Consider the following 27791-nt stretch of genomic DNA (forward strand, 5'->3'; position numbering starts at 1 on the left):
CCCACAGCTCGCGGAGGAGGGCTCCTTCCAGGGGCCTTGGCCCCTTGTTCCTGCCCAGGAAGCACTGACATGGTCCCGGGGCCACGTCCTGTGCGTGTGGACACCAGTGTGACCAGGCTGCAGGTGTGGGGCCTCGCGCAGCAGATCAAGGTTCTCCTGCTCCATCAGGCGAGCCCCTGGGTCTGGTGGTCTGGGGACACCCACCTCAGAGAGGAGGGGGCCGCTGCTCCTCCTCGTTCGTGTCCCAACAGCCAATGCGTGTCCCAGGGGCCCTGCCTGGGGCAGGAAGCAGCTTACTGGCCGCACCTCAGCCTCACCCGTCAGCTTTCCGGCCGAGGGATTTTTCTGTTCTTGTCTCCAGCCCTGAATCCTGAGGACACGTGCCCTCTGCTCAGGCTGCTCCGCCTCTTCTGAAGCCCATCTTGGGTTTCTATGCATAGACTGGGTTTCCCTCGGCTGGTGTGTGCCTTCCCAGGCTCTTCCTCTGGGAGGACAGGCGGGAAGCCATTGCTTGTTCAGAGAGAAGTTACTTCGGGGGGCCCTGCAGGTGCTGGGGCGTCCCCCCGCACGGTCTCAGGCAGACGGCCCTGAGCCCTGGGCTCGGGTCACCTCCGCGGAGCCTGCAGTTCCCGCAGGTCCTCTAGGCACCCTGTTCCCTGTAGCAGGAATCAGGGGGAGGCCGCGCCCGCCGAACACAGGTGGTGAGGTCACGGAAGGTGCGCGGGGAGGCCCGCGGTCCTCACAGCGCTGGTCCCCGTGTGCAGGTCCCGGAGGAGACTGTTGGCCAGACCACCACGTCGTCCCTCGTGTCCGTGTGCTCGGGCCTCCGCCTCTTCTTCAGTGTGGATGACGGCAGCGGCTTCGCCTTCCCGGAGCAGATCATCTCCTTGTGGGCCCAGGAGGGCATTCACAATGGCAGGGAGGTCTTGCAGGTGTGGGCCGGTCACGCGGCTGCCCCAGCAGAGGCGTCTGGGCGGGGAGATTGTGGGGAGCCGCTGCCCATGAGGGAGGCTGGACAGAGAACCTCGCAGACACAGGCCCCATGGAGGGAAGGCCCGTCATCCTCACTTTTTGCTTTATTTTTTGATATCGATATGTAGGACCTCTTAACTTAGAAACATAATAAGTAAACAGCAGAGAAAGCCCACAGCCCGAAACAAATCCTTTAGAGGGTAGGTTTCAGTATCTCAGACTCAGCCCGCAGCGCGTGTCGGCCTCCGAGCCGATCCTGGGTCCTGGAGGACAGGAGGGCCTCTTAGTGACTGCAGCACGTGGGCGTGGACACCAGGAGGCGCCGCCCACACGTGTGACGCGGTTTTTCTAATCTGGAAGCTGCTGCCCAGACCTCTTCGTCCTCTGCTCCCCCCGTGATTTCATTGCTGAGAAGCGTGCTCTCAGCGTGTCGTGGCGGCAGCTTCCGGGTTGCTCCGCAGGCTTTAGCGTCCTGTCATTTTTCTCCCAGAAGCCCTCGGGGCCATGGAGAAGCGTGGAGGTTCAAGTCCCCGTCTCCCGCTTTACAGGAAGGGCTTCCCCGTGGGCCCTGCCATGTGCCTGCCCCACCCGTGTGTCTGCAGCTTGTAGTCACAAGCACCAGTCACCGAGAGAGCAGCCACGCCACCCGCGTTGTCACTAGGCCGCCGGCAGGTGCGTGGACGTTCCCAGCCTACTCTTTTTCTTATTGTGGTAAAATACAGAAAGCACCATTTTTCTATTCTTTTAACTTTACTTTCCCCAATCCTGAAGGGCTTCCCTGGTGGCTCAGAGGTTAAAGCATCTGCCTGCAATGCGGGAGACCTGGGTTCAATCCCTGGGTCGGGAAGATCCCCTGGAGAAGGAAATGGCAACCCACTCCAGTATTCTTGCCCGGAGAATCCCATGGACAGATGGAGGAGCCTGGTGGGCTACAGTCCATGGGGTCGCAAGGAGTCGGACACGACTGAGCGACTTTACTTTCCCCAATCCCGAGGGGGAATGGCTGTGACTCTCGGAAATGCCTGGCTGTGGCTCATCGCTCTATCAATCGTTTCCACCAACAGAACCCACATTGTTCTTATGTCTGTTCGTGCTTTTTAGAGATATATCAAGGATTCTTTGTGTCTGAAATGGCAAAAATTCAACTCCCACTTGGCAAGAGGAGGACATCAGGGATCTTTGTGATCAGCTGGGGGAGGAGGAGGATGTTTAGGTTTGGGAGTCCCAGCTCTGGGGGTTGTCAGGACTCTCCTGGCCTCTGGGTCTTGGCTTCAGGCCTAGCACCCTTGCATGGTTCCCCAGGACCCCGTGGTCTATACAACACTTGCCTTGACAGAGAAAAAGCCCTTCTCCAGCCTCCCTATCAATCCCCAAAGTCCTCTGCTTGCATATGCCCCCTTCTGTGTCTGTCCCTTTGTCCAAGAAGGGGGACTTTGTCCAGCCTGAGTCGTGCCTGCCTCCAAGGCAGGGACAGTGACGGGAGGAGCTGTATGTTGACAGTGGGAGGGGGACATCAGTGTTGACAGGGACCTAGGGAGATGTACCCTAGAGGGATGGGAGCAGGGGAGAGGCTCCATTCAAGAGGTGGAGACTTTGCAGACAGAAAAGGAAGATACTGGGACAGTAAGGTCTGGGCCTGAGAGAGCCAGCAAATATCTGAAGACCCACTCATCCTGCCTGCCTGACAGGCCTTTCTGTTTTCAGAGCCTTGACTTCAGTGTGGTTGAGAAGGTGAACCTTTTGGAGCTGACTTGGGCCTTGGAAAATGAGCTCATGATGGTGGGCGGGGCCGCCCCGCAGGCAGCCTTAGCCTGCTACCGCCAGGACCTGAACTTCTGCCGGTAAGAGCCCCGCTGGTGGAGGGGGGCGGGGCGTGGGGTGCTGCTGGCCAGGCTGGCCTCCTCGCCCAGGACACGGGCAGCCTGCGGGAGGAGAAAGGGTGCTTCCAGCATGGTCACAAAGCACGGCATGGAGATTGGGCCAAGAATGCGTTCCTTTTGAATTGGGTTTGGCTCCAGTTGAGCTGGATATTCAGGCCATCCGTCTGCTGAGCCTGTTGGCACAGAGATTGTTACTGTATTTTTATTGATGTACTGAAGCTACAGAAAAGGTTGGCAGTAATTCCAATCTCCATCCTCACGACTTTGCATCTCGTTAGGTACCGACAGATGAGACCTCTGACATCAGGCAACTCTGCAGAGGGGCCCAAAGGAAGACTGCTTTGGGAGGATGAGGAAGGGAGACAAGCTCGGTGCTTCTCCAGTGGGAAAAACAGGCACCAGGATAGCCAGTGCACTGAGCCTCAGGCAGGGCCTGGGGTGACCGGACAGAGACAGGAGTCTCCTCTGCTCTGGGCAACTCCCTGGCTCTTTGGTGCTAGGCTACAGTTGGCAAGGCTGTGACCAGGCAGGATAAGGGGTGGCCCCCTTCTCCCCTTCATGCGTCCAGTCCCAGGTTAGGTGCTAGGGATCCCTGGGGCCTGAGGCCCAGCTGCAGGCAAGAGGGGGTGTGGATAATTTCCCACCTCTTCTAAGGCCGTCTGGAGGGGTGAACACTGCACGCCCCAGGCTTGAACCTCTTGGTTCAGAAACCTGCTAGAAACCCCATTGCAAGCCAGTTGGCTTCTTGCTGTATGTACTTCTGTAAAACAGAGTCAACAGCTGCAGAAACCATCCTGGTAGGAGGAGGGTCAGGCTTCCCGGGTGGCGTTAGTCGTAAAGAACCCACTTGCCAATTCTAGTGCAATCCGCTTGCCAACGCGAGAGGCCTGAGAGATGCGAGTTCCATCCTGTGTCAGGAAGATCCCCTGGAGGAGGGCATGTCAGCCCACTCTAGTATTCTCGCCTGGAGAATCCCATGGACAGAGCAGCCTGGAGGGCTACAGTCCATAGGATTACAGAGTCAGACATGACTGCAGTGACTTGGCACGCGTGCACAGGAGGTGGGTCAGCCCAGCGCTGGCCACTGCTCAGCACTCTTAGGCCAGCCGAGTTTGTTCCTTCAGACTGGCTCGCTAGGCCCAGAGCAGTGTCCCCAGTGATCCCTCCCTCCTCTCTGCAGGGAGCAGGTGGAGCAGATGGTCAGGGAGCGAGATAAGGCCAGGCAAGACCTGGAGAAAGCTGAGCAGAGGAACCTGGAGTTCGTGAAGGAGACGGATGACCTGCACTCTGCCCTGGAGCAGCTCACGGAGGAGAAGGTCAGGTAGGTCCTGCCGGGGTCCTGGGCCAGGGCGGATGGTGGACCCAGGCTGCTGCCAGCTGAGGCCCTGCTGTCTCACCTGAGCCCGCAGCAGGGAGCCTGCAGACCAGGCATCACCCATGAAGTGGGCTGAGCGGATTCCGCAGAGTCAGCCCGGCTGGTGGCGGACAGACCAGAGGAAAGCATTTCTGACCTTTATGAAAGTCTTTCCCTCTCTCTCGATGTGTCACCTGCCTCCCTGTGGTTCTTTGCCGCGGCTGCATTTGGTTCCATCCCAGACAGGGGAGGTGCCGAGTCCCCTCTGGACGCACATGGGGCTCATGGGGCTCCCCGCTGGGGGGCAGCCTGACTGCACACGCCCTTCCTCTGCGGCCAGCGCTGCCCTCCCCAAGCGCCCACAAGCCGACGGTGACTGATTTCAGGCCATCGTCGGGGAGCTGAGAATGGATTTGCGTTGGTCTCAGCCTGGTTGACCTGATTCTCCCGACCACCCCGAAGAGACTCGGTGAAGTTCTCTCTGAGTCAGAGAACCGGAGACTTGTTATCTCCATCCAAGAATCTGGATGGGGGACACAAGGCCTCGAGGGCCATGTGGGTGTTTGGATTTTGCTCCATGAGTAACACGGTGTCATTGGCACATTTTTAGAAATAGCGTTTGCAGTTGTGTTAGGTTACTCTAACAGAAAAGTATTAAGGGATACATGTTCATTGTAGAAAACTTGGAAAATACACACACGAGGAAAAATAAAAGCAAACATTTCACGTCCACAGAGGTTGTCGCTCCTGACCTTTCTCACGCATCCCTCGCTTCTTCCTGTGCATGTGGTCGCTTTCAGAGAGGTGAATGTTGCATATCCTTCCTGAGCACCCGTCATGAGGCTCTGCCATATGTTACTGCACCTTTCCCCTTTAAAGAGGGGGGTGATATGATCAAGTGTGTAAAACTCACCCCAAGATCTGCAGGCTCTTAGGTTAATCGTGCTCATCAAACTGTTTCCCTGAGTGACAGCTGCCCTTGTGCCCCAGAGCTCTGCGCTGAGTCTGAGGGAGGCCGAGCCAATCATTTCTAGCTTTGACCACAGTCAGTTGATTGCGGACCTGGGCAGGCTCTGCCGAAATAAGAGTTTCCACTCATCTTTACTCTAGATATACTGGGTTTGAGAGTCCTGTTAAGCAACTGTTTTAGTAATGTTGTTCAGTCACTCAGTTGTGTGCGACTCCTTGCGACCCCATGGACTGCAGGGCATAAGTCTTCCCTGTCCTCCACCATCTCCCGGAACCTGCTCAAACTCATGTCCATCAACTCAGTGATGCCATCCAGCCATCTCATCCTCTGTCGTCCCCTTCTCCTACTGCCTTCAATCTTTCCCAGCATCAGGGTCTTTTCCAATCAGTCAGTTCTTTGCATCAGGTGGCCAAAGTACTGGAGTTTCAGCTTCAGCATCAGTCCTTCCGGTGAATATTCAGAACTGATTTCCTTTATGATGGTCTGATCTCCTTGCAGTCCAAGGAACCCTCAAGAGTCGTCTCCAACACGACAATTCAAAAGCATCAATTCTTTGGTGCTCAGCTTTCTTTATGGTACAAATCTCACATCCGTGCATTACTACTGGAAAAACCATAGCTTTGACTAGATGGACCTTTGTTGGCAAAGTGATATCTCTGCTTTTTAATATGCTGTCTAGGTTGGTCATAGGTTTTCTTACAAGGATCAAGCATCATTTAATTTCATAGCTGCAGTCATCATCTGCAGATTTTGGAGCCCAAGAAAATAAAGTCTGTCACTGTTTCCATTGTTGCCCTATCTGTTTGCCATGAAGTGATGGGACTGGATGCCATGATTTTAGTTTTCTGAATATTGAGTTTTAAGCCAGGTTTTTCACTGTCCTCTTTCACTGTCATCAAGAGGCTTTTTAGTTCTTCTTCACTTTTTGCCTTAAGGGTGGTTATCATCCGCATATCTGAGGTTATTGATATTTCTCCCGGCAATCTTGATTCCAGCTTGTGCTTCATCCAGCCTGGCATTTCACATGATGTACTCTCCATATAAGTTAAACGAGCAGGGTGACAATATACTGCGTTGACGTACTCCTTTCCCAATTGTAAACCAGTCTGTTGTACTCTGTCTAGTTCTCACTTTTGCTTCTTGACCTGCATTCAGGTTTCACAGGAGGCAGGTAAGGTGGTCTGATATTCCCATCTCTTTAAGAATTTTGCACAGTTTGTTGTGGTCTACACAGTCAGAGGCTTTAGTGTAGTCAATGAAGCAGAAGTATGTGTTTTTTTGTGGAATTCTCTAGCTTTTTCTGTGACCCAGTGGATGTTGGCAATTTGATCTCTGGTTCCTCTGCCTTTTCTAAATCGAGCTTATACATCTGGAAGTTCTCGGTTCACATACTGTTGAAGCCTAGCTTGAATGATTTTGAGCATTACTTTGCTAGCATGTGAAATGAATGCAGTTGTGTGGTAGTTTGAACATTCTTTGGGATTGGAACACAGGAAAATGAAATCTGTCAGTGCTTCCACTTTTTCTCTTTCTATTTGCCATGAAGTGATGGGACTGGGTGCTGTGGTCTTAGATTTTTGATGTTGAGTTTCAAGCCAACTTTTTCACTCTCCTCTTTCACCCTCATCAAGAGGCTCTTTAGTTCCTCTTTGCTTTCTGCCATTAGAGTGGTATCATCTGTATATCCGAGATTGTTGATATTTCTCCTGGCATTTTGCATGATGTACTCTCTAAGTTAAATAAGCAAGGTGACAATATACAGCCTTGATGTCCTCCTTTCCCAATTTTGAACTAGTCCATTGTTCCATGTCCAATTCTGTTGCTTCTTGACCCACATACAGGTTTCTCAGGAGGCAGGTAAGGTGGTCTGATATTCCCATCTCTTGAAGAATTTTCCACAGTTTATTGTGATCCACATAGTCAAAGACTTTAATGTAGACAATGAAGCAGAAGTAGATGTTTTTCTGGAATTCTCTTGCTTTTTCTATGATGCAGTGGATTTTGGCAATTTGATCTCTAGGTCCTCTGCCTTTTCTAAATCCAGTTTGTACATCTGGAAATTCTTGGTTTATGTACTGTTGAAGCCTAGCTTGAAGGACTTTGAGCATTACCTTGCTAACATGGAATAAGTGTAACTGTGCGGTAGTTTGAACATTCTTTGGCATTTCCGTCTTTTGGGATTGAAATGAAAACTGACCTTTTTCAGTCCTGTGGTCATTGCTGAGTTTTCCAGATTTGCTGGCATATTGAGTGCAGCACTTTAACAGCGTCATCTTTTAGGATTTTAAATAGCTCAGCTTCACTAGCTTTAGTGATAAAGCTAAGGTTTGGCACTGTTTTCCCTGCTGATAGAAATGGTTGTTGCAAAAGATCACTGCAGAGTCCGAGGGGAAGGGCCCTGCCCCATCCTCTGTCTGCTTGGGATTTGCTGTGAGCTGGTTTTTCAAGGCTTGTGATGGAGGCTGACTTCTCTGCACCTTCAGTCACCAAGGGCCCTGATGCTGCCTTTATTTACCGATGCATTTTTTTTGATGATGTGGAAAAGGTTGAATGGCCAAGGGGTGCCAGAGACCCACCCAGAGGTCACCTGCCAGCTCGCCCCATGGGCTGAGGGACACGCTGGCTCCCTTGTTTGTGTGGGGTCACCTCTGCCAGCCCCGAGCGGGGCGTTCATGAGGCCTGTGCTGTCCCACAACACTGCAGCTCACCCGTCTATCAGGCGGGAACAAACGAGTCCCTAGTGCCAAGGACAAGTGTGCTGACGGGAGACCCCGGGGAGGGAGAGGCCCAGATGGTGCCCCCGATGCACCGTGTGCCGTGTACCTTGCAGACACCTGGAGCAGAGCTACCGGGGGAGGCTGAGCCTCCTGCGGTCCGAGGTGGAGGTGGAACGTGAGCTGTTCTGGGAGGAGGCCCGGCGGCAGAGGGCCGGGCTGGAGGAGGACCTGAGGAGGCGCCTGCAGGCAGAGGAGACCGGCCTCCATGAGAAGCTGACCCTGGCCCTGAAGGTAGGGGAGTCAGGGTGCTGTGGGGTGCCTCCTCAGGGCTCCCCACCCGAAAAGAGGGAGGCCACATTGCCCGGGGTCCCTCCTCCACACCCACACCTTCCTGGGCCAGGTCTGAACCCTCCCCGCGGCCCTGGGGGCTTAACACTAAAGAAAGTTTTCTGCAGCCACCGAGAAAGCCCATTTCTCAGCCGAAGCGGAAGCGTCCTGGCTTCTCCAGGAGAGACCTAGGCCTCCTCTGCAGCCGTGTGGGCCGCAGGATGGGGGCCCAGGGGCTCTTGCCCTCGACTCCGGGTCAGCGGCTGCCGCCTCGGCTGCCTCCCTGGAACCACAGCACTAGACCAAACACAAAAGCGTCACCCGCCCCCAACCCTGGCTGTGTGACCTGGATCGGGGGCACTCTTCCTGGCTGTGGAGAGGGTCCCTGACCTGCTCCCCGCCTGTCTTTGCTTCCAGTGAGGTGGCTCCAGCCCCACCTTCTTCTTCCCTGACTGTGGGTTCCTCCACACCTGCCCTGCCTCCCTCCCCGAGAGGAGAAGCCAGGCCTGCCTTCTGGTTGTATCCTGTGTCTCCGGACACCGCCTTCCTTCCAGTGGACTCCTGGGCTGTTGCGGGGCAGCTTCAAATCCGTCCTTTCAAAGATGGCTCGGGAAGGGTTGTCACTGCCTTCCACTCGTGCTGCTTATGACCTTCTCGAGAGCTCAGGCGGCCGGGATAGCCTCCCCCAGGGCTCCTGCCCCGGAGCCCTGCCTTTCGCTCCCTCCTCCATCCTGGCCAACCACTGACCTGTGTCTCGTAGGAAAATAGTTGATTGCAGGGGATGACTGAAGTCGTGGAGAAGCTCTCAGACTCAGAGAAGCTAGTCCTCAAGCTGCAGAATGACCTGGAGTTTGTGTTGAGGGACAAGGCAAGTCCTCTTGCAGACTCTGAGTCCCCAGACAAGCGCCTGTGGGTGTTGGTAAAGGGCGTCAGGGTCTTGATGGAGAATACACAGGAGACGGAATTGGGTTTTTCTGCTAAAATTCCACGTGCTGCTCAGTCACTCAGTCATGTCTGAATCTTTGTGACCCCCATGGACTGTAGCCCGCCGGGCTCCTCCGTCCGTGGAATTTTCCAGGCGCAGGCAAGAATACTGGAGTGGGTGCCATTTCCTGCTCCAGGGGATCTCCCCGCTCCGGGACTGAACCTGCGTCTCCTGCGTCTCCTACGTTGGCAGGCGGGCTCTTTGGCACTAGTGCCACCTGGGAACCCTAAATGCTGTGATGTAGAGGAAGTTATTAAGGCCACTTCGCCTGGAGTTTCCTCCCCTTCAGGCAGTGCAGGGGTGCAGGTGACTCCCCAGTGATGCCCTGCATTGACCTTCTGGTGACGAGGCCTGGACCAGGCAGCAACTCTGCACAGACCCCAGTGCTGGGGTGAGGAGCGCTTAGAGACCTGGCCCTTTCTGTCACCTTGAGGGGAGGACGGGAAGGGAGGGAGGTGCAGGGTCCGTGCAAGGGGCCTCCCAGGTGGCCGAGGCAAGAAGGCAGCCCAGGGTCCAGGTGGGAGCATGACCACCTTCCTGAAATTCCGAATATCCTTCTGCCCTGAGACCTTTGAAACGAGGGCGGGGAGGAAGACGAGGGACAGGTGGCTGCGCCTGCAGATGCTGAGTGTACTGTGGCAGTATGAGGGGGTGGCAGCCCACCCTCTACCTGGCCTGAGGTCCTGGCCCTCACTTTCCTGCTTGCATCTGGCTTTCAGCTGGAGCCTCAGAGCACAGAACTCCTGGCCCAGGAAGAGCGATTCTCAGAGATCCTGAAGGAATATGAGCTTAAGTACCGGGTATGTGTCCCCCTGCCCTGCCTGAGGGAACGTCAGGTGCTGTCTGCTCAGGACTGGCCCCTCCCACCTCCTGGCCACCCACGTGGAGGGTGGCCCAGCCCGGGTCCACAGGAGCATCCCTACATGAGCCGGGCAGGCATAGCCTCTGATGTGGGCTTCCTTCTTCAGTTGAGGTCTTCTGAGCCTCGTGTTTTTGTTTTTCAAAAATTTTTGGCTGTGTTGCATGGCTTGTGGGATTGCAGTTTCCTGACCAGGGATGGAACCCACACCCTCGGCAGTGAAAGCCATGGAGTCCTCAATGCTGGACTGCCAGGGAATTTCCCGAGCCTCATGTTCTGCAAGGAGGCAGTTGGGACTTTGCCTGCCCGGCACCTGTGCCTGGCCCCACACAGGCTGCTCACCCCAGTCCCAAGGCCCCTGTGTGTGTCCGGGCACCCGTGTAGGGCTTCATCTTGTTTCCTATGGTTGAGTGTATGCATTTCCTGGGCCAAACCTACATGTGAGCCCACTCAGCTGGCGTCGCCACCATGCAGAGCAGGGTGCAGGTGGTGAACAGTCCCTGCTGGGAAACAGATCACACTGTGACTCCCTCAAGATTGTCCAGGACTCCGGCAGATAAAGCATGATTGTTTGGCATTAAGGGTCTAGTATTCACTTGCTTCTTAATGGTTTCCCTCCTGATTAACGTAAGAACTGTCTCTCTGTATGTGATGCTTTGGCCACACCAGAGGATAAATGTGAGCCCGTGCTCGTCTGCAGTGTGACGTGACCCCCGCCTCCTGCCTGCCACACCCCGAATCCCGGTGCCCCTGCAGTCCTGTGTATGGGTCACCTGTGTAGCCCTTCTCAGAGACCGAGTGCTTGTGTGGGTTTTGTGGTTAACTTTCTGGAAGGAACTCTCCTTCCTGCCGTGTTTTCTCCCCCACTTTGAGCACCTGTGACTAACCAGCACTTAATACGTTGCTTCAGTGCACCTGAATTTTTTCATACAGGTGTAACCCCCTTTGTTTTTTTCACATGACTGTCACCTAACTGTTGCTACTCATTTCACTTTTGATTCTTGAAATGTTACTTTTTGAAATTTTGCCCAAAAAAATTTTACATTTTGGTGCTACTTATTCAGAGATCTTCCCTCTTTTGGGGGGTATTTTTGGCTGTTTCAAATTAGCATTGAGAATGTTAAAAAAATATATTTTTAAAATAATTTCTAATACACGAATTTGCAAATGTCTGGGCAGCCAGCCCCTCTGTGTGTGCTGACTCGGTGTGGCTGGCCCCGCCTTCCTCTCCAGTGCTTTCTGAGCTGCTGTTGAAACCCCACCCTCTCCTGCTTTCTTGCTGAGCTCACCTCTCCTGCTAATGCTAACGTGAAGAGAAGCCTCGAAGGTTCCAGAGCCTCAGACCTAGGGCTTCGCTGTGTGCAGTGGACCTGCTGCCTTTCCCGGCTCTCGGGGCAGCATCCTGTGACTGCCTTCAGCATCCACAGGCACCCCAAATTCACGTGCAACCCACACAAAAGCAGGCACATGGCTCCCCAGCCCTGCTGGACGCACCCTGGATGGACAGGCTGGGACCCAGGACAGTGCATGTCATCCTTAGGCGCTTGGAACAGAGCAGTCTGCCTGGCATCATACCTTAAGGGCCTGTTTTCTGGCTCTGGGGAATTTGCGGAGCATGGATATGCTCTTACAGTGGCCGTGTGAGGGGCAGAAGGAACCACTGAAGGGGCAGGGCATTGGGTAGAAATGATTCTGTCTATGTTTCCTGCCACATCAGCACTGCTCAGTAAAAATAGCAGTCACGTGTGTACTTCCAAGTTTTCCAGTGGTCACGTTAAAAAAGGTAAAAGAAAAAAAAGTAAAAAGAAATGGGTAACATTAATTTTAGTAACATTTTATTTATTCCATTACTTTCTCAGTGTCATCATTTCAGCATGTAATCAATATAATCACATTTTAAGTGAGCTATTTTGCATCCCTCTTTGGGAACCTGGTCTTTAAGATCATTGTAGAGTTTATGCTGCACACCTCAATCCAGACTGACCACGTCAGGGATGCTCTGTGGCCTGTGTGGTGTCATTGTGGGGTGGGGGCCTGGGGCGCACACACCCGCCGCCCCACGGGTCTCCCTGCAGCTCTCGCTTCCTGGCCTTGCCCTTTCCCCCAGGACAGAGGTGCTCACTCTGGGGAGATTGCGTATTTGCTCAGGAGTTTCTGAAGGAGGTACAGTGAGCCTAGTAAACATGTGCTTCCTCTAAGATCAGCAGGGCCTGTCCCTTCTCCCACATGGCCTAGAGCCGCCAGTTAGAGGCTCCTCCTCCCAGCGCGGGTGTGGACACAGACCAGGCACTGGCCACCAGGGAGTTCAGAAAGGACTGACAAGAGCTGCCTGCAGAGGAAACTCAGATTGAAAAATCAGAGAGGAGGGACTGCCCTGGTGGCCCAGTGGTTAGGACTCCACTCCCGATCAGGGGGCGCGGGTGTGATCCCTGGTTGGGGAACTAGGGTCCTGCAGGCCGCATGCGCAGCCCCCAGAAAAGGAGAATCAGAGTGGGCAGTGGGGCCTTGAGGGTGTGCGTGGTGTGGACCCCAGAGCCTGGGTCCCGGGGGAGGAGCTGGCTGGAAGCGGCATCGCATGTGGCGTCCTCCAGGTGGAGTGACCTCGGCCCACCCGAGGCGGGGGGAGGAGCACGTGGACCCACCGTCATGGGTGAACGTGGCGCTCGGGCCGTGGGACCACCTGGGAGAGCGGACTGTGAGCGCTGCCCTTCCTGCCCTGTAAAAGCCAGGTGACCAAGTGGGCTTGTTGAGTTATATTTCATTCTTTGCGTGGATAAATGATGCTTGTTACAAACGAGACCCTTCCTCTTTTATTTTTCCTCTGTGCTGTGCAGCTTGCAGGATCTTAGATCCCTATTGCTGCTGCTACTAAGTCGCTTCAGTTGTGTCCGACTCTGTGCGACCGCATGGACTGCAGCCCACCAGGCTACTCCGTCCATGGGATTCTCCAGGCAAGAACACTGAAGTGGGTTGCCATTTCCTCCTCCAATGCATGAAAGTGGAAAGTGAGAGTGAAGTCGCTCAGTCGTGTCCGACTCTTAGTGACCCCATGGACTGCAGCCTACCAGGCTCCTCCATCCATGGGATTTTCTGGGCAACAGTACTGGAGTGGGGTGCCATGCAGGGAAAGCACTCAGTCCTAACCGCTGGACCACCAAGAAGGTCCCAGAGGCCCTTCCTTTTAAGCCTCATGTCCCCCGAATCTCCCCTACCCCTTACAAGCATGCTCCCCCAACCTCTTGTGGTTTCAGGTGTTAAAAGGTCTCTGTATTTTCTCCATTTCTCACTTTCACTGCACTTTTTTCCCCCTGAGTCCCTTCTGGGTATCCAGTGATGGAAGGTGGTGCCAGGCATAAGTCGGTGGGAAATGACTCCTGGTCCTTGTCGCTCCCGGAGCAGTTTGGTGCCCGGGTATAGTGTCGGTGCCCCATCCTGGAAGTCGGAACCCGCTCTGCTGGGGCCTGAACTGTTCCCCGGGTGCCGGCCCTGTGCCCCGCTCCTGGGCCTGGTGGCCACAGTGGCTGGAGGAAGTGTCTGGCTCAGCCCATGGGACCTGCAGGACTGCAACGACGAGCTGCAGGCTGCCCTGGAAGGCCTGCAGGCACAGGCGGCCCTGAGTTGGCACGGCCGCCTGGCCCCAGGACACAGCCCAGCAGGTAGGAGCTGACTGCTTGGAGGTCGTGGGTCTGCTGGGAGGCGGTGGGTCGCGTGCTCATGCCCCGGGGGTGGGGCGGTGGGCCAGCCCACTATGCAGGGTGTCACAAGTCCTTCGGACCACTTGTGTGGGAGAAGGGGCCTATCTGAGGCGAGGGGTTTAGACAACCCAGAGCCCCAAGGGAGATGGAGGAGGATGAAGGTCCTACTGCTTGGACAGAGTAAGTGGTGAAGGTTATGATGACCTTGCTGTGACCTCAGGGCAGGTGTGTCCCCTGTGAGCCTTCTAAGGCAGCGGGGACGGAAGGAGATGCCCCTGGGGAGGGTCATCTGGGAAGGGGAGCAGAGAGCGGGCTGGGGGCGATGGGGGACGGCCTGCGATGGCTCTGACAGGGCAGTCCATGTCAGCTTTCCTCGGGGCCTCCGAGGGCAGCCGGGGGGTCTTCTGCGCACCTGGCCTCTGAGGGGGGCCCTCACCTGCACCTGCAGCAGCGGACTCTGCTCCCCGAGCCACAGCCCTGCTGCCCTCAGCCAGGGGTGCTTGGCGCATGGCTGCTGTCATCGCATACCTCGATGAGTGTTAGGGGCCCGTGTGGCCGCAGGGAAGGGGACGATGGTCTTTATCCCTGGACAGGCCTGAGCTGCAAGGAGTGTGTGGCCCTTGTTGAGAGCCAGGACCTGCGCCCGGGTGTGGTGGCCATATGGCTCTGGGTCATAGCACCGGAGGGAGCCCCAAGCTTCGTGTTGGTGCCGATGCAGCCAAAGCGCTCTCCGGCTGGAGGCTTTTCCCTTCCCCTCGCCCCCATCTAAAGAGGAGGGATAGTCAGGACAGCAGCACTGTGGTGCAGGGCCCACGTGGGTGGTGGAGGCCAGGTTGGCCATGCATCCAACCGGGGCCACTCCTGACCCAGGCGGCAGCTGCCTGTTGTCAGAGCGATAGGATGCTCTCTTTCCTAAGGTGCTTATCCCAAGTTCTCTCGGCCAGATGTTGCCGAGTCTGTCCCTCTTTTTCATGGAAAACATTCGGGAACTGAAAAGAGCAGATGAGAGGTCAGGATGTGTCTGCTCCCTTCACTTTCAGCCCATCAACCGGCATGGATGAAACCCCAGCAGTGGCCACACTCACATTCTGAATCAATGGCGTGGGGGACGCCTGGGCCCAGGAGGGCTGGCCATGCTGTGGGTCCATGCGCACCTCTTTGCAACGAGCTGTAAGGACGGGTGATGTTGCTGGTGGGGAGGATCTTCGGGACTAGCTGTAGCTCCCATCCCCTCCCTATGATCTGTCGGTGCCTCAGTCCATGACAGCTTAGTTTGCGTGACATTTTCCTTGAGACCCCTCATGCTTTATGTGATGTAACCGTGAGCAGCGAGGGCCTCTGAAAAAACAAGGGAGCTCAAACAAAGCTTGAAGACATGGCTTCATCATGCCTCGTCCTGAAGTGCTATCTGAGCCCTGGTCCCATTTTCCTATTGTCCCTGCCCCTCTGTGTGTCTGCCGTGGTCAAAGGAGCAGGCATGTACCCCCATGTAGCCTGACAGATCTGGCAGGAAGCCTCCTCCTCATTTCTACCTTTGAGTGACCTGTGTTCTGGCAAAGACTCGAAATGCTGATCTGTAAAAATGCCAACTTGGAGAACTTGGCTCGACAGACAGCCCCCGGCCTGTGGCCTCTGAGCACCAGTACCGCCTTCCTCTTGCAGAAAGGTCCCACGGAAGGCTGTGCTTCCTCCAGGGTTGGCTTCGAGGTTGGATCGGGTCCCATGGTGTCCTGGGCAGAACATCTATGGACATGTCCTCTTATTTTCAGGCACGGTCACGTTCGTGGGTGATTCTGCCCCAGCAAGTATAGAAACAGAGATCATGTTGGAGCAGGTGAAGGAGCATTACCAAGATCCAGCTGGAGACCAAGGTCAGGGGACTGAGGGAGGCCACAGAGGTCGGGGAACTTGCTGCTGCTGAGATGCATCTGTGCACACGTCTGCCCATAATGAGCGCTCTCAGAGGGAACAGAGGTTTGCAGGGAATGTGTGTGACCTTGACTTTCTGCCTCCACCCACTTCGGAAGGAGGCAGGACAGAAGGAATAGCTAATAATGGGAGGGAACAGGGTCCCTCCCCGTGTCTGGAGGCTGGTGCAGAGGCCAGACCTCCCTGTTTGCCCTGCGCTGGGAAGTCACAGCCCCCGGCTCTGTTGCAGCTGAAGCAGATTCTGGGAGCAGAATCTTAGTTCCTGTGATTGCCCTGCATCAGGGGCTCCCCAGGTGGCGCTAGTGGAAAAGAGGAGATATATCGCCAAGACAGGAGACATAAGAGATGCAGGTTCCATCCCTGGGTCGGAAAGATCCCCTGGAGGACAGTGTGGCAACCACTCCAGTCTTCTTCCTGGAGAATCCCATGGACGAAGGAGCCTGGTGGGCCACAGTCCACAGGGTCACACAGAGTCGGACACGACTGAAGCGACTTGGCACGCAGGGGCTCCTAGGCACCCTGGCCAAGCCTGTCTTCTTGGGTGTATGTGTCTCTTGCTCTGTTACTCGATTGTGGTGGGTTTTGTGGAGGGATGGTGCCCACAGCTTGTCAAGTGTCACCATGGCCACGGGGTGGTCCTGCCCCTGGGTGCCTGCTGTGGCCTTGCCTTCCAGGCCTCGTGGAGGTGTTGTTCCCCTCTGCCCTCCTCCTGCGGCTGCCTGCCCGGCTGCCAGCCTCCCTTCTGCACCTGTGGGCCTCCCCCCAAGGCTGCAGTGGAGGTTACAGGAAGTGATGGAAGCAGGTGGCCACCAAGCTGTGGGGAGCCTTTCACGGGCCCCGGCACCCTGTTGAAGCTGGGCCACCCGCTGTTTGGGTTCTGCGCCCGGCAGCCTTGATTCGTCAAGTGAGTTGTGTTTAGGGGCCCCCAGTCGACATCACTCATGCCTCTCTCCTCAGGTTAATGACCACGAGAGGGAAATGGAGGAGATGAAAAGGGCCTTTGCAGAGCAGAAGAGGCAGCTGGAGCAGGCCTTCCAGCTCGAGGTTGGCTTGCTGCAGGGTCAGAAGGCCAAGCTGGTGATGCTGCAGGCGGAGTCGCAGGAAGTGGTCCAAGGCCTGCGGGAGCAGCTGCAGAGGAGGGTGGAGCTGGAGCGGGGCCACGCGTGGCGGCTGAGCCAGGACAGAGCACGGCTGCAGGAGGCGCTCCAGTATCTCAGGTCCGCCACCCTGGCCTTGTGTGATCTCAGGTCCAGGGTTTGTTGCCCAGAACCCGGATTTGAAATTGAATTTGGGCAACAGATTGCTCAGAGTCACAAGTATGCGTTACCTGAATGGTGAGCCCTGAAAGAACAGGTTATTTTACACAGGTTCTGACCTTTCTTTCGGCCATACTGTGCGCATGGCATGAGAGATCTTAGTTCCCTCACCAGGGATCGAACTTGTGCCCCTGTGGTGGACTCGTGGAGTCTTCACCGCTGGACTGCCAGGGACGTCCCAAGGAGTCTGACTTTAAAAACACAGTCTCCTTCATCTGTCATCTCGTGGCTCCTGGGGAGGTGGATAAAAGGCATAAATGCCCCCAAATAATGGGAAAGGCCTTTAGTTTGGGTTAGTGGAGTTTTTGAAAGAAACTGAGATTTGTGAGCAAAGGAGAGAAAAGGTTTATTTGGAAAATTGGAACATGATCTTCTGTGCTAGAGAAGAAGGGCCCACATGCCCATCCTCCGGGCCCCACCAGGAAGCTGAGGGGCTGGAGAGGCCTGAGGGGAGGCTAAAGGTGGGGAGGCAGTCCGTGAGCCGGTGATGGAGCATCAGGTGTGCAGCCTGGCCCTCCTCCCCGGCCCCCCTGGGGCCCAGGCCAGCACCCACTCCATCTCAGGGGCCCAGGCCTCTAGAAGGGCTTTGCCAGGAGCCTCCCAGCACCACCCAGGAGATGACCCGGGTGACTGCAGGCAGGCCCAGCTGTGTGTTGTGGTTGCGGCTCTCTACCCAGTGTCTTTTGGCCCCGTGAGCGCCCACACGGCATTCCCGCAAGCTTGCCGTGTCCTGCGGAGACAGAGGCTCCGTGAGCTGTTGTGTCCCTTGTCTGGGCAGAGGACACTGGCTCACCGCACACGCAGGTGTGTCCAGCTGAGGCGCCAGCTCCTGCCCGCAGGGTGACCATGGCACGTTGCTTCACCGGAAAACAGATCACGTGGGATTTATGATAAGCCAAGGAATAAAAGTCAGTGCACCTCCCAGCTTGAGAAAGAAAATACTGGCATAGCCAGTAGCCCCAGGCTCTGTTCCCAGACCCCCCTCCCTTCCCCCCGAGGCGCCTGGACTGTTTATCACCCTCTAGACCTTGCTCTAGGCCTCTGCCTCAGACGGGGGGGTCCCCCATGATGTGGAGCCTTGGTCGTGGTGGGCTGACCTCTGAATTCCCTGCTCCATGAAGCAGAGGTGGTGCTGGGCCTCACAAGTGGCAGAGCCTCAGGTGAACGTGTGGACCCACTGTTGCAATTGCGGCTGCGATCGGAGGCTGGTCTCTGGCCCAGTGGACCTGCGAGTCCACATCAGGCCCCTGGCACACTCCGGGGCCTTTCGTGCAGGAGCAGCCCAGCGGCCACACGCCCTCTCTGCTCTCTGTCTCGGGCACTTCCTCTGGACTGGCACAGGAGCCGGTGCTGTCCTCGTCCTCCACCCAGCCCCCGGGCCCAGGGGCTGTGCTGGGCCTCTCCCCGCTTCTCCTGACTCGCGGCACGCCTTGGCTTGTTGGCCCCACAGCTAACGTCACAGTACCAGTCTCAGTGGTGTCTGGATCATTGGACAGGGTTTCCTGGGCACCTGCCACCTGCTGTCACAGCTAGGGGTGCAGCCTGGAGTGAGACAGGTGTTTGCAGCTTTTGGCCCCAGGTGGGTGGGTGGAGAAGGCTCCATTCTCAGGCATCTGTGACCCTTGTTACAGGTCTGTTCAGGTCTTATGTTTCCTCCTGGGTCTGTCTTGGTAGATTGTTTCAAGGCATTTGGACATGGCCGTTTTTCAAATCTCCAGATCGGGCGTTTTACTGAATGGTCCTCCGCTTGGATGCCAGGTTAGATGCCTTCCTTATGGGGCCATCTTCTTTACTCTGATGTGTGGTCTTTCATGAAACTGTCTTTGGAGTACATTCCCTCAGTTTTTTTTTAATCTGAAAATGTCTCAGCTTCTCTCCCATTTCTGAAGGCTGGTCTTCCTAGGAGCACAAACCTTGATGTGCAGTTGAAGGTTGCCCTCTGCCCTCTGACCTGGGCAGGCTGCTCTGTGTGAGCATCCATTTTCCATTGCTGTGGTGATGAGTTACCAGGAAGTCAGAGGCTTAAAGCATCATAACTTAGGATTTCACAGTGCTTGAGCCTGGAAATCAGAAGTGCCTACGACTGGGCGGGAATCTCAGTGTTGGCAGCTGCCTTACTTTCTGGAAGCTCGGGAGGAAACCTGCAGGCCTCCCATTCTTGATCCACACCTTCCTCCTCTGACGCCAGCAGTGACTGGTTGGTCCTCCTCGTGCTCCATCCTGACTCCCAGTCTTCTGCCTGCTCTTCCACAGTGGAGGGCCCTAGTGGACAGTCTAGGACACTCTTTCCATCTAAGAGCAGTGAATTAGCAGCTTTAATTCTGTTTGTTGCGTTGATTCCCCTTTGCTATGAAATAGTGCATTTGCAGGTTCTGGATGCAGACGTCTTTTAGAGGCTATTATTCTGACCCCACAGGAGGTGATCTGAGTTGTGTCCTCTGGTTGCTGTTAGCTTCTCCATCTTTTGTGGTTTTTCTTTGGTGTGTTTAGGTGTGTATTTCTTTCATTTCAACTTTTTATTAAAGTGTTATATGCACACACAAAAAAATTCACACGTGTATACAGTCGGAAAAATTGTTGATGAATTGGACACATCTGTGTCACCAGCACCCAGAACACGTCCCTCAGGGTCACTATTGCAAGTCGGGATAGTGGTAACCCCTGGGGGGGCTCTGGGGAACCCCATTTTTTGTTCCTAAGAATGGAATTGTTGAGTCATAGGGCATAGGTGCTGTTTTCTTTTTACTTACCATGCCTAGAAATATTATGCCTGCTGAATATATAGATTTGTGTCCTATGAAAATCTTTCAGATATTCTTTGTAAAATATTGCCTCTCCCCTCAGTGGCCTTTTCAGTTGGATGTATGATATTAGATCTTTTCACTCTTCCTCCTTTTCTTAACCTCTCTTTCATTTCTTCCATATTCTTTTCTGTACATGGTACATTCTGGGTACTTTTTCATATCTCTGTGTTCCAGGTCAGTGATTCTTTCTTCAGCTATATCTAATCTACCAGCGAGCTTTTATTTTGACATTGATTTTTTTTTTTCCGTTTTCAAACATTCTATTTGGTCCTGCCTTATCATTTCTGATAGCTTCTTGTTGCTGGCTTGTCCACTTTTTATTTCCATCTTTTATTTAAGTAAACATTTAATAATATTTATCCCAAGTTTGTGTCTGATAATTCCAATATCTGGGATCTAATTCTGTTGTTTTGGCTTCTTCTGACTCTCATCAGTGGTCCTTTCCCACATACGTTGTGGTGACCTTTGATTGTGAGCTCATGTTCACATGATGTTTATCTCTGGGACTCTTGGGAGCTGTAGTAGAGGGTTCTCCCTGCAGAAAGGATGTGTTTTGCTTTTTCCAAGAAGATTTGGGAGCCTCTTAATCTGAGACCACTTAACCTCTTCCAGGGAACCAGCCCAGCACACGCACCCCTGGTGTGGTTTCTCCACACCGATATAGGTGTTGGCCTCAGGGTAACGCTCAGGGCAACCCCATCTTTGTGTTGCTTAATGCTCACAGCTCTGATTTCAGCATTCGGGTTTTTGTTTAAGGTCCCTTGCGGTTTCTATAACCTTCTGTGAGGACGCCGCACCTTGGATGATCAGCTTTGCACAGGCTCTGGTTATCTGGTGAATGTGGAGGACTAGGATTAGGCAGCCACCATCTTACTCGAGGTCCAGGAAACTGGAAACAGAACCCCACCCACCGCTGCCACCCACATACACACACACACCTGCCTCGAATCAATTTTGTTTTCCATCCAGGAGCCTGAATAACAGTTCAAAACACAGACCTCATTTGAGATCACTCTCCTCATTGAAACCCTTCACTTCTTTTAAAATTCCATTGACTTCTGTGTCTTAATTTTTCTCTTTAGTTCCTCATGAGAAAAATGAAATCATACTTACGCTTATGAAGGAGATACTTATGCTTGATATTATAAGAATAATATTATATTATATTATAATTATATATATTATATATTATATAATATACATAATTATTATATATTATATATAATTATATATTATATATAATAATATATATTATATAATATATATATTATAATAATATATGAGGTCATGTGCTTGAGTACTTTTAGATTGAAAAAACCAGAAGCTAATGCCAGGTAGAGACCTAATGTTTAGGGGAATAAGTGTCAGTGACACCAGCACATATCAAGGATAGATTCTCTGGGCGACAGGTGTGGGTTTCAAGCTGCCTCCCCATGATCTTTATTGGTCAGTTGCTCATCTGTTGCACATCACTGGAGTTACCTTCCAGGGAGACTAAGAGCATCGGAAGCCAAGGGCTCCAGGCAGACTTGGCCTGGGCAGCCTCTGTCAGTACTTGCTTTCCCCTCCTGAAGGTTCCACGTTGCATCGGATCACCCTCCGTCCGCTGCCGCGGGCATCTTTCCAGTTTCCTCCAGTGCTGACCTCAGGGTGTAGGACAGGGGGCACTCCCCATAGGATTCAGCTTCCTGAGTCCTTGTGTTCCTGAGCTTTGTGCTCGGGGGTCCCTGGAGGGGATTTCCTTGCAACAACTCTGTGAGGACTCTCACCCAGCATCTTGCATTGGTGCCAGCTATGAGCACGCTGACATTTCAGTGAAGGTAAGGAGATGCAGGAAGGGGCCAGCTGTAAACACAGAGAACCAAGGTGCCGAACACACTAGTCACTGGCTCTTTTAGGAGCTAAGAAAGCTTTGTTTTTCTGTAGCTTATCTCTTGGGAGATGCAAGCCAGAGCAGGTTAACACTGGATACAGGGAGGGACTGGTGCCCTGTGTCCCCATCCAGGGAAGGAAAGTGGGGCTGGGGGTCATTGCAAGACCAGACTCTGTCGGGTGACCAGCTCCTGGAATTCCCACTCTTCTTTATTTTTAAAATTTGTTATCCAGAATCGAGTTGGAAAAGCTTTCTGAAGAAAACACTCTCTTGAAAAATGAGCTGGGGAGGATCCGACAAGAGTTTGAAGCTTCAGAAAGGACGGAGGCTGCACAGAGGTAAGGGCCAGCTCATGGGTCCCACCCCAGCCACCCATCCCGGACACAGTTTGCTCATCACAGAAGAAGCTCAGAGGGCATTACTGTAGAAAGTGGGACGTGTTCACAGATAACCCACATTCCAGGAACAGTCAGCAGAGAACTGTGCTGCCCTCCGACCAGCCTTGATGGGCACGGGAGGGCTCAGGCGTCCTACAGAATACTCCATAGCGTGCTCAAGGGTCAGAGGAGGCATCCTGCATCCCTGTAGGGGCAGGAGGGCCTCTTACAACCTTCCTGGGCCAGGAGAATCTGTTTCTTCTTGTCCTGATGATGATTTCAGCCCTGCTGTTGTCCACGGTTCATTCCTGGTCTGTTGATTTCAGTGTGTCAGAGTCAGGGGTCTAGGGCAGGGGCCTGAGCACTGAGGCAGGAGCTGTGTGTATTGTAGAGGGATACTTGTTGGTAGATTTCAGCTTTCACTATCAGAGCCTCATCTAAGAAGGGTTTGGCTTTTTTTTTTTTTAATAAAATTCAAATGAGCTCAGCTCTAAACTGCTGAGAATGTGGTGTTGATTTGATAAAAGTGCCTGACGATTAAAGTGTGGAATCCAGAGTGGATGGTCACCCAGCGATCACTGTTACGTTACAGCAATTCTGAAATCTGAAAGGTTTCTTCCCTCCAGGAACCATTTTCCCTAAGTTTGGTGCTGGGGCCCTTTTGACAGCAGATGTCAGCAAATGTAAGGCTGTGTTGATCGTTATGCTTCTGGGTGTGAAGAGCACTCCCACGTGCTGGAGAGAGATTAACATGTGCTGTGCAACTGAGGAATGTCGTGGAGGGTTTGTTCTTACAGTGCTGGCAGGGTTCCTCTGGCTCCCAGGCTGGGATCCAGTTGGACCAGCACAGTAACAGTGCAGGACAGTGACAGACCAGTGGCTGTAGGGTATCGAGAACAGGTGCACAAACCAGCACCACGGTGACCACGGTGAGCAATGACTCATCAGTGACACTGTTAACTTTGCTTCTTCAACAGGAAGGAAATTGAGGTTTTAAAGAGAGACAAGGAAAAGGCCTGCTCTGAGATGGAAGAGCTCTGCACGCAGGTTAAGTATTGACCCCTGGTGTGAAATGGATGCCCCCCTCCCTTTTCCATTGTTTTGAAATAATCTCAAACTTACAGAAAGGAAACACAGAACATTTTTATGGAAGTTACAAGAGTTGCTGGCCCATCAGCCCCCTCCCACTCCAAGCTGGGGAATCAGTGTGGATATGACAGGTTGTGGCCTCGTCAGCCACAGCCGGGACCTCGTGTGGCTTCAGTCTGCCTTTCCTTGTTTTTAGGACCTGGTGCTTTTGAAGGTTATAAGCAGTTGTTTTGGTGTGTCTAAAACTTCCTTATAATTGGATTCCGATTATGTGGAAATATCCCCTTCTCATTCTATCCTGTCCGGGGACACAAGCTTTAGTGACGTCCTTAGATTCTTGGTCAGGTGCTGTGGGCCAGGCTTCTTCACAAAGTTACTTTCCCCTTGGTAATTACGGAACATTTTATAGGAAAATCCTTTGATACGATGTGAATGTCCTGTTCTTCATCAAACTCTCACAGAGTGGTTCTCCCTGTTTATTTAATGGGTTATAATATCTTACCATCAGTATTTATTTTCATGCTCAATTGTCCCAGATTTGGCTAATAAGAGCCCCCTCCGGGTGAGTTCTGGGCCTTGCAGACAGGTCCTGGTCCTTATTTGAGCACTTCCTTACTTTCTAGTGTCCCATGATATTCCAGGTTCATCTGGTACTTCCCTTGCCCCAACCCTGGAAGCAGCCACTTCTCCAAGGAATCCTTGGTGACTTTTAGCTCAGAATGGTACGTGGAGACCAAGATTTGGGTACTGGGGGTGCTCACGGCTCTGGGATCATCACTATGTCCAAATGCAGTTAGTGCGTGGAACTCGGGAGGGTATATTTATTATGCTGTCATGCACGTGGTTTCAGGTATATTTATTTGTACAGCTCTCTACCAAAAATCATAAATTTAAACTCTGCAATTCCAATATCACAGGGATGGTTCTAGCTTTCTCTCTCTGTATTTATAACTTACGCCTCTAGCAGTGAAAAGCCTGGTCTCTGTCATCCTCAGTGGATGGACTTACTGTTTGGTCAGTCCCCTTTAGCCTGCACGTGAATGCCCTTCTCACGCTGTTTAGCGCTGACCACCACACTGGTCTCCCTTTGCGCCACGAATAAGTGCTTTCTGCACTTGGTCTCTCTTACTGGCTTTTGTACCCAAGCTCACAGCTAGGAGGGCTTCCCTTGTGACTCAGCTGCTAAAGAATCCACCTGTAGTGTGGGAGACCTGGGTTTGGTCCCTGGGTAGGGAAGATCCCCTGGAGAAGGGAAAGGCTACCTACTCCGGTATGCTGACCTAGAGAATTCCATGGACTGTATAGTCCATGGGGTCACAAAGAGTTGGACACGACTGAGCTTCTTTCACTTCACTTCACACAGCTTGGATGTGTCATTCTTTTTTAATTTTTTTAAAAATTGAAATTATTACTGATAATTGCAGGCTCACATGTGGTTGTAAGACATATATTACAGAGGAGTACACTTTGTCCAGTTTCCCCAGTGGCCACGTTTTATGAAACTTTAGTATAGTGTCTGTGTTAGTGTGCTAGGGCTGCCACAGCAAAGCACCACAGACTGAAGGGCTTACACAACCAAGTTTATTTCCTCACAGTGCTCGGAGTTAGAAGTTCAGGTCAGGGCGGGGCTGGTTTCTTCTGAGGCCTCTCTCTGGTTTGTACACAACTGTCCTGCCTGTGTCCTCCTGTGGTCCTCCTTCAGATGCGTCTGTGTCGTCATCTCTTATTAGCGCACCATCATACTGCATTCATATGACCTCATTTTACCTTAATCACCTCTTTAAGACCCCGTCTCCAACTGCAGTCCCTCTGTACAGGATTGGAGGTTTGGGCTTCAACATTGAATTGGGGTGTGGGGGGGCACAAGTCAGCCCTTAATGAGCATCACAGTCAAGCTGTTGACATTGATGCATCTGTAGGTCTTACTTCCCCAGTTTTTTTTTGCGGCGGTGGCGGGGCGGGGGGGTTGTTCTTTTTCTTGGGGGAGGGGCTTCATTGCCCCACGGCATGTGGCATCTTAGTTCCCCAACCAGGGATGGAACCCGAGTGTCCTGCCTCGGAAGGCAGGTTCTTAACCACGGGACCACCCAGAAAGTCCACGTGCTCCCGCAGCTTTGCTTATGCTCTCGTGTGGTGTCAGGTCTACACGGTTTATTCCCTGTGCAGGTTCATGTCTCCACAACCCAGCTGCAGCGCCACTAGGTCCTTCATATTGTTCATTCACAGCGACATCCGCCATCTGTCTTTCTGCCCACCTATCCCAGCCCCAACAGCACCCTTACAGCAGAAAACAAAGAGGAACTGAAGAGCCTCCTGATGAAAGTGACAGAGGACAGCCAACCTTGTACCATTTCACCAGTGACACACAAGGAACCATCCCGAGTGAGCTCTCTGGGACTGCCTCTCCGCACATAGCACGGCTCCCTGCTGCGTGTCCACGTAGTTTCTTCCTGCCACTGGATGGCATTCCAAGGCGTTAACGTCCCACAGCTTGTTTTCAGTTCAGTTCAGTCTCTCAGTCGTGTCCAACTCTGCGACCCTATGGAATGCAGCACGCCAGGCTCCCCTGTCCATCACTTGCTTGCTCAGACTCCCGGAGCTTGCTCAGGCTCATGTCCATCGCGTCGGTGATGCCTTCCAACCATCTCATCCTCTGTCGTCCCCTCCTGCTCCTGCCTTCAGTCTTTCCCAGCATCAGGGTCTTTTCCAATGAGTCAGTTCTTCACATCAGGTGGCCAAAGTATTGGAGTTTCAGCTTCAGCATCAGCCCTTCCAATGAATATTCAGGACTGATTTCCTTTAGGATGGACTGGTTGGTGTCTGCACATTGCAGTCCAAGGGACTCTCAAGAGTCTTTTCCAACACCACAGTTCAAAAGCATCAATTCTTGGGCACTTAACTTTCTTTATGCTCCAACTCTCACATCCATACATGACTACTAGAAAAACCATAGCTTTGACTAGATGGACCTTTGCCAGTTTTTTAACATGCTATCTTGGTTGGTCATAGCTTTTCTTCCAAGGAGCAGGTGCCTTTTAATTTCATGGCTACAGTTACCATCTGCAGTGATTTTGGGGCCCAAGAAAATAAAGTCTGTGACTGTTTCCATTGTTTTCCCATCTATTTGCCATGAACTGATGGGACCGGATGCCATGATCTTAGTTTTTTGAATGTTGAGCTTTAAGCCAACTGTTTCACTCTCCTCTTTCACTTTCATCAGGAGGCTCTTCAATTCTTCTTTGCCTTCTGCCATAAGGGTGGTGTCATCAGCGTATCTGAGGTTATTGATATTTCTCCCGGCAATCTTGATTCCAGCTTGTGCTTCATCCAGCCTGGCATTTTGCATGATGTACTCCGCATGTAAGTTAAACAAGCAGGGTGACAATATACAGCCTTGACATACTCCTTTCCCAATTTGGAACCAGCTTGTCTTAATGCTCACCTTTTAAAGGATGGCTGGGCTGATTCCAGTTTTGGGCCATCACAGAAGCTGCAATGAACGTTCCTAGGCAGGTCTCTGTGTGGATGGTCTTCATTTCACGGGATAGATGCCCAGGAGACCATTGCTCATCTGTACGGCAGCTACATGTCTGGTTTTATATGAAATTGCCCAGCTGTTTTCCAGAGCAGCTACTAAGAGTTTACGTTCCCGCCAGCGGCGTCTGCCAGGTCCAGTTGCCCCACATCCCTGTCCACACTTGGTGTTGTCACTCTTATTTTAGCCCGTCCAGGAGTGAGTGACACTGGGTCAGAACAGCTGGCGGGGGCTCCACTTGGCTATCCCCTCGCTGGTTCAGGCCTGGTAAAGAAGGTTTCCCTCAAGGGCAGAGAACAGAACGCTCTGTGTACTTCAAAACAGGCGCGGTCCTAGTCTACTCAGGCTCATACAGACGCCACAAGCAGGCGGCTTCAACTACAGGGTTTATTGTCCCAAGGTTCTCAAGGCCACGGTCAAGGCGGGGCCGGCCTGGTTCCCGTGAGGCTCTTCCAGGCTTGTGGGGAGCCCCCTCTCACTGTGTCTTCTTATAAAGTCACTGTCCCATTGGATTAGGACCCCACCTTGCGAGCACATTTAACCTGAATTACCTGCCAGCAGCCTTGTCCCCAGACTGGTGACTTTGTGGACCCGGTTCTACCCACAGCAGCCACCTTGTTCAGGCCTCCAGCCTCTGGCTCCTGGTGAGCTGTGACGCTCTTCGCCTGTCTTTCTTTCTGATTTTCAGAGCATTGGTTTGCCCTGTGACTTCAGTTCTCTGATGGGCCTGAGAAGAGTTGTGGACTTTCAGTTACTCAGCTTTTTCTTTGTTCTTGCTGGGAGGGTGGGAATGACGACTTCCAAGCTCTTTCCAGGCCAGAGCGGAAATGGCGTTTTGTTTTTCTCGTGGGTCTCTGCACGTTCACTGTCAGGACATAGAAGCGTAGTAGATTTTCACCTGCCGACCTTGTGTTCTTGCTGAGCTCCCACTCACTCTGGGAGTGCGTTTGTCACCTCTGGTTTCCCAGACTCCTGCTGTTCCCTGGAGACACCCGCAGTTCCCATCTGCCTCTTCCCACCGCTGCCTGCCTCCCCAAGTCTGGCTGATACGGTGGGAACACCCACCCTGGGGCGACAGTGATGCATCGGCCTAGCTGTGCATGAACCCT

General features: G+C 53.1%; 1 protein-coding gene across 1 annotated transcript in view; it reads left to right on the top strand.

Moving 5' to 3' along the window:
- LOC133258882 (ninein-like protein) overlaps positions 1–27791 on the top strand; it is a 44202-nt gene that overhangs the window by 6641 nt on the left and 9770 nt on the right. The window contains 12 exon segments of the mRNA XM_061435566.1: positions 765–932; positions 2677–2813; positions 4033–4173; positions 8007–8184; positions 8981–9088; positions 9925–9998; positions 13608–13759; positions 15535–15613; positions 15615–15630; positions 16646–16905; positions 21915–22019; positions 23036–23105. Of these exon segments, the coding sequence (XP_061291550.1) occupies positions 765–932; positions 2677–2813; positions 4033–4173; positions 8007–8184; positions 8981–9088; positions 9925–9998; positions 13608–13759; positions 15535–15613; positions 15615–15630; positions 16646–16905; positions 21915–22019; positions 23036–23105 (1488 nt within the window).

This window comes from Bos javanicus, chromosome 13 (assembly GCF_032452875.1).
Source record: "Bos javanicus breed banteng chromosome 13, ARS-OSU_banteng_1.0, whole genome shotgun sequence".
NCBI classification, from domain to species: domain Eukaryota; kingdom Metazoa; phylum Chordata; class Mammalia; order Artiodactyla; family Bovidae; genus Bos; species Bos javanicus.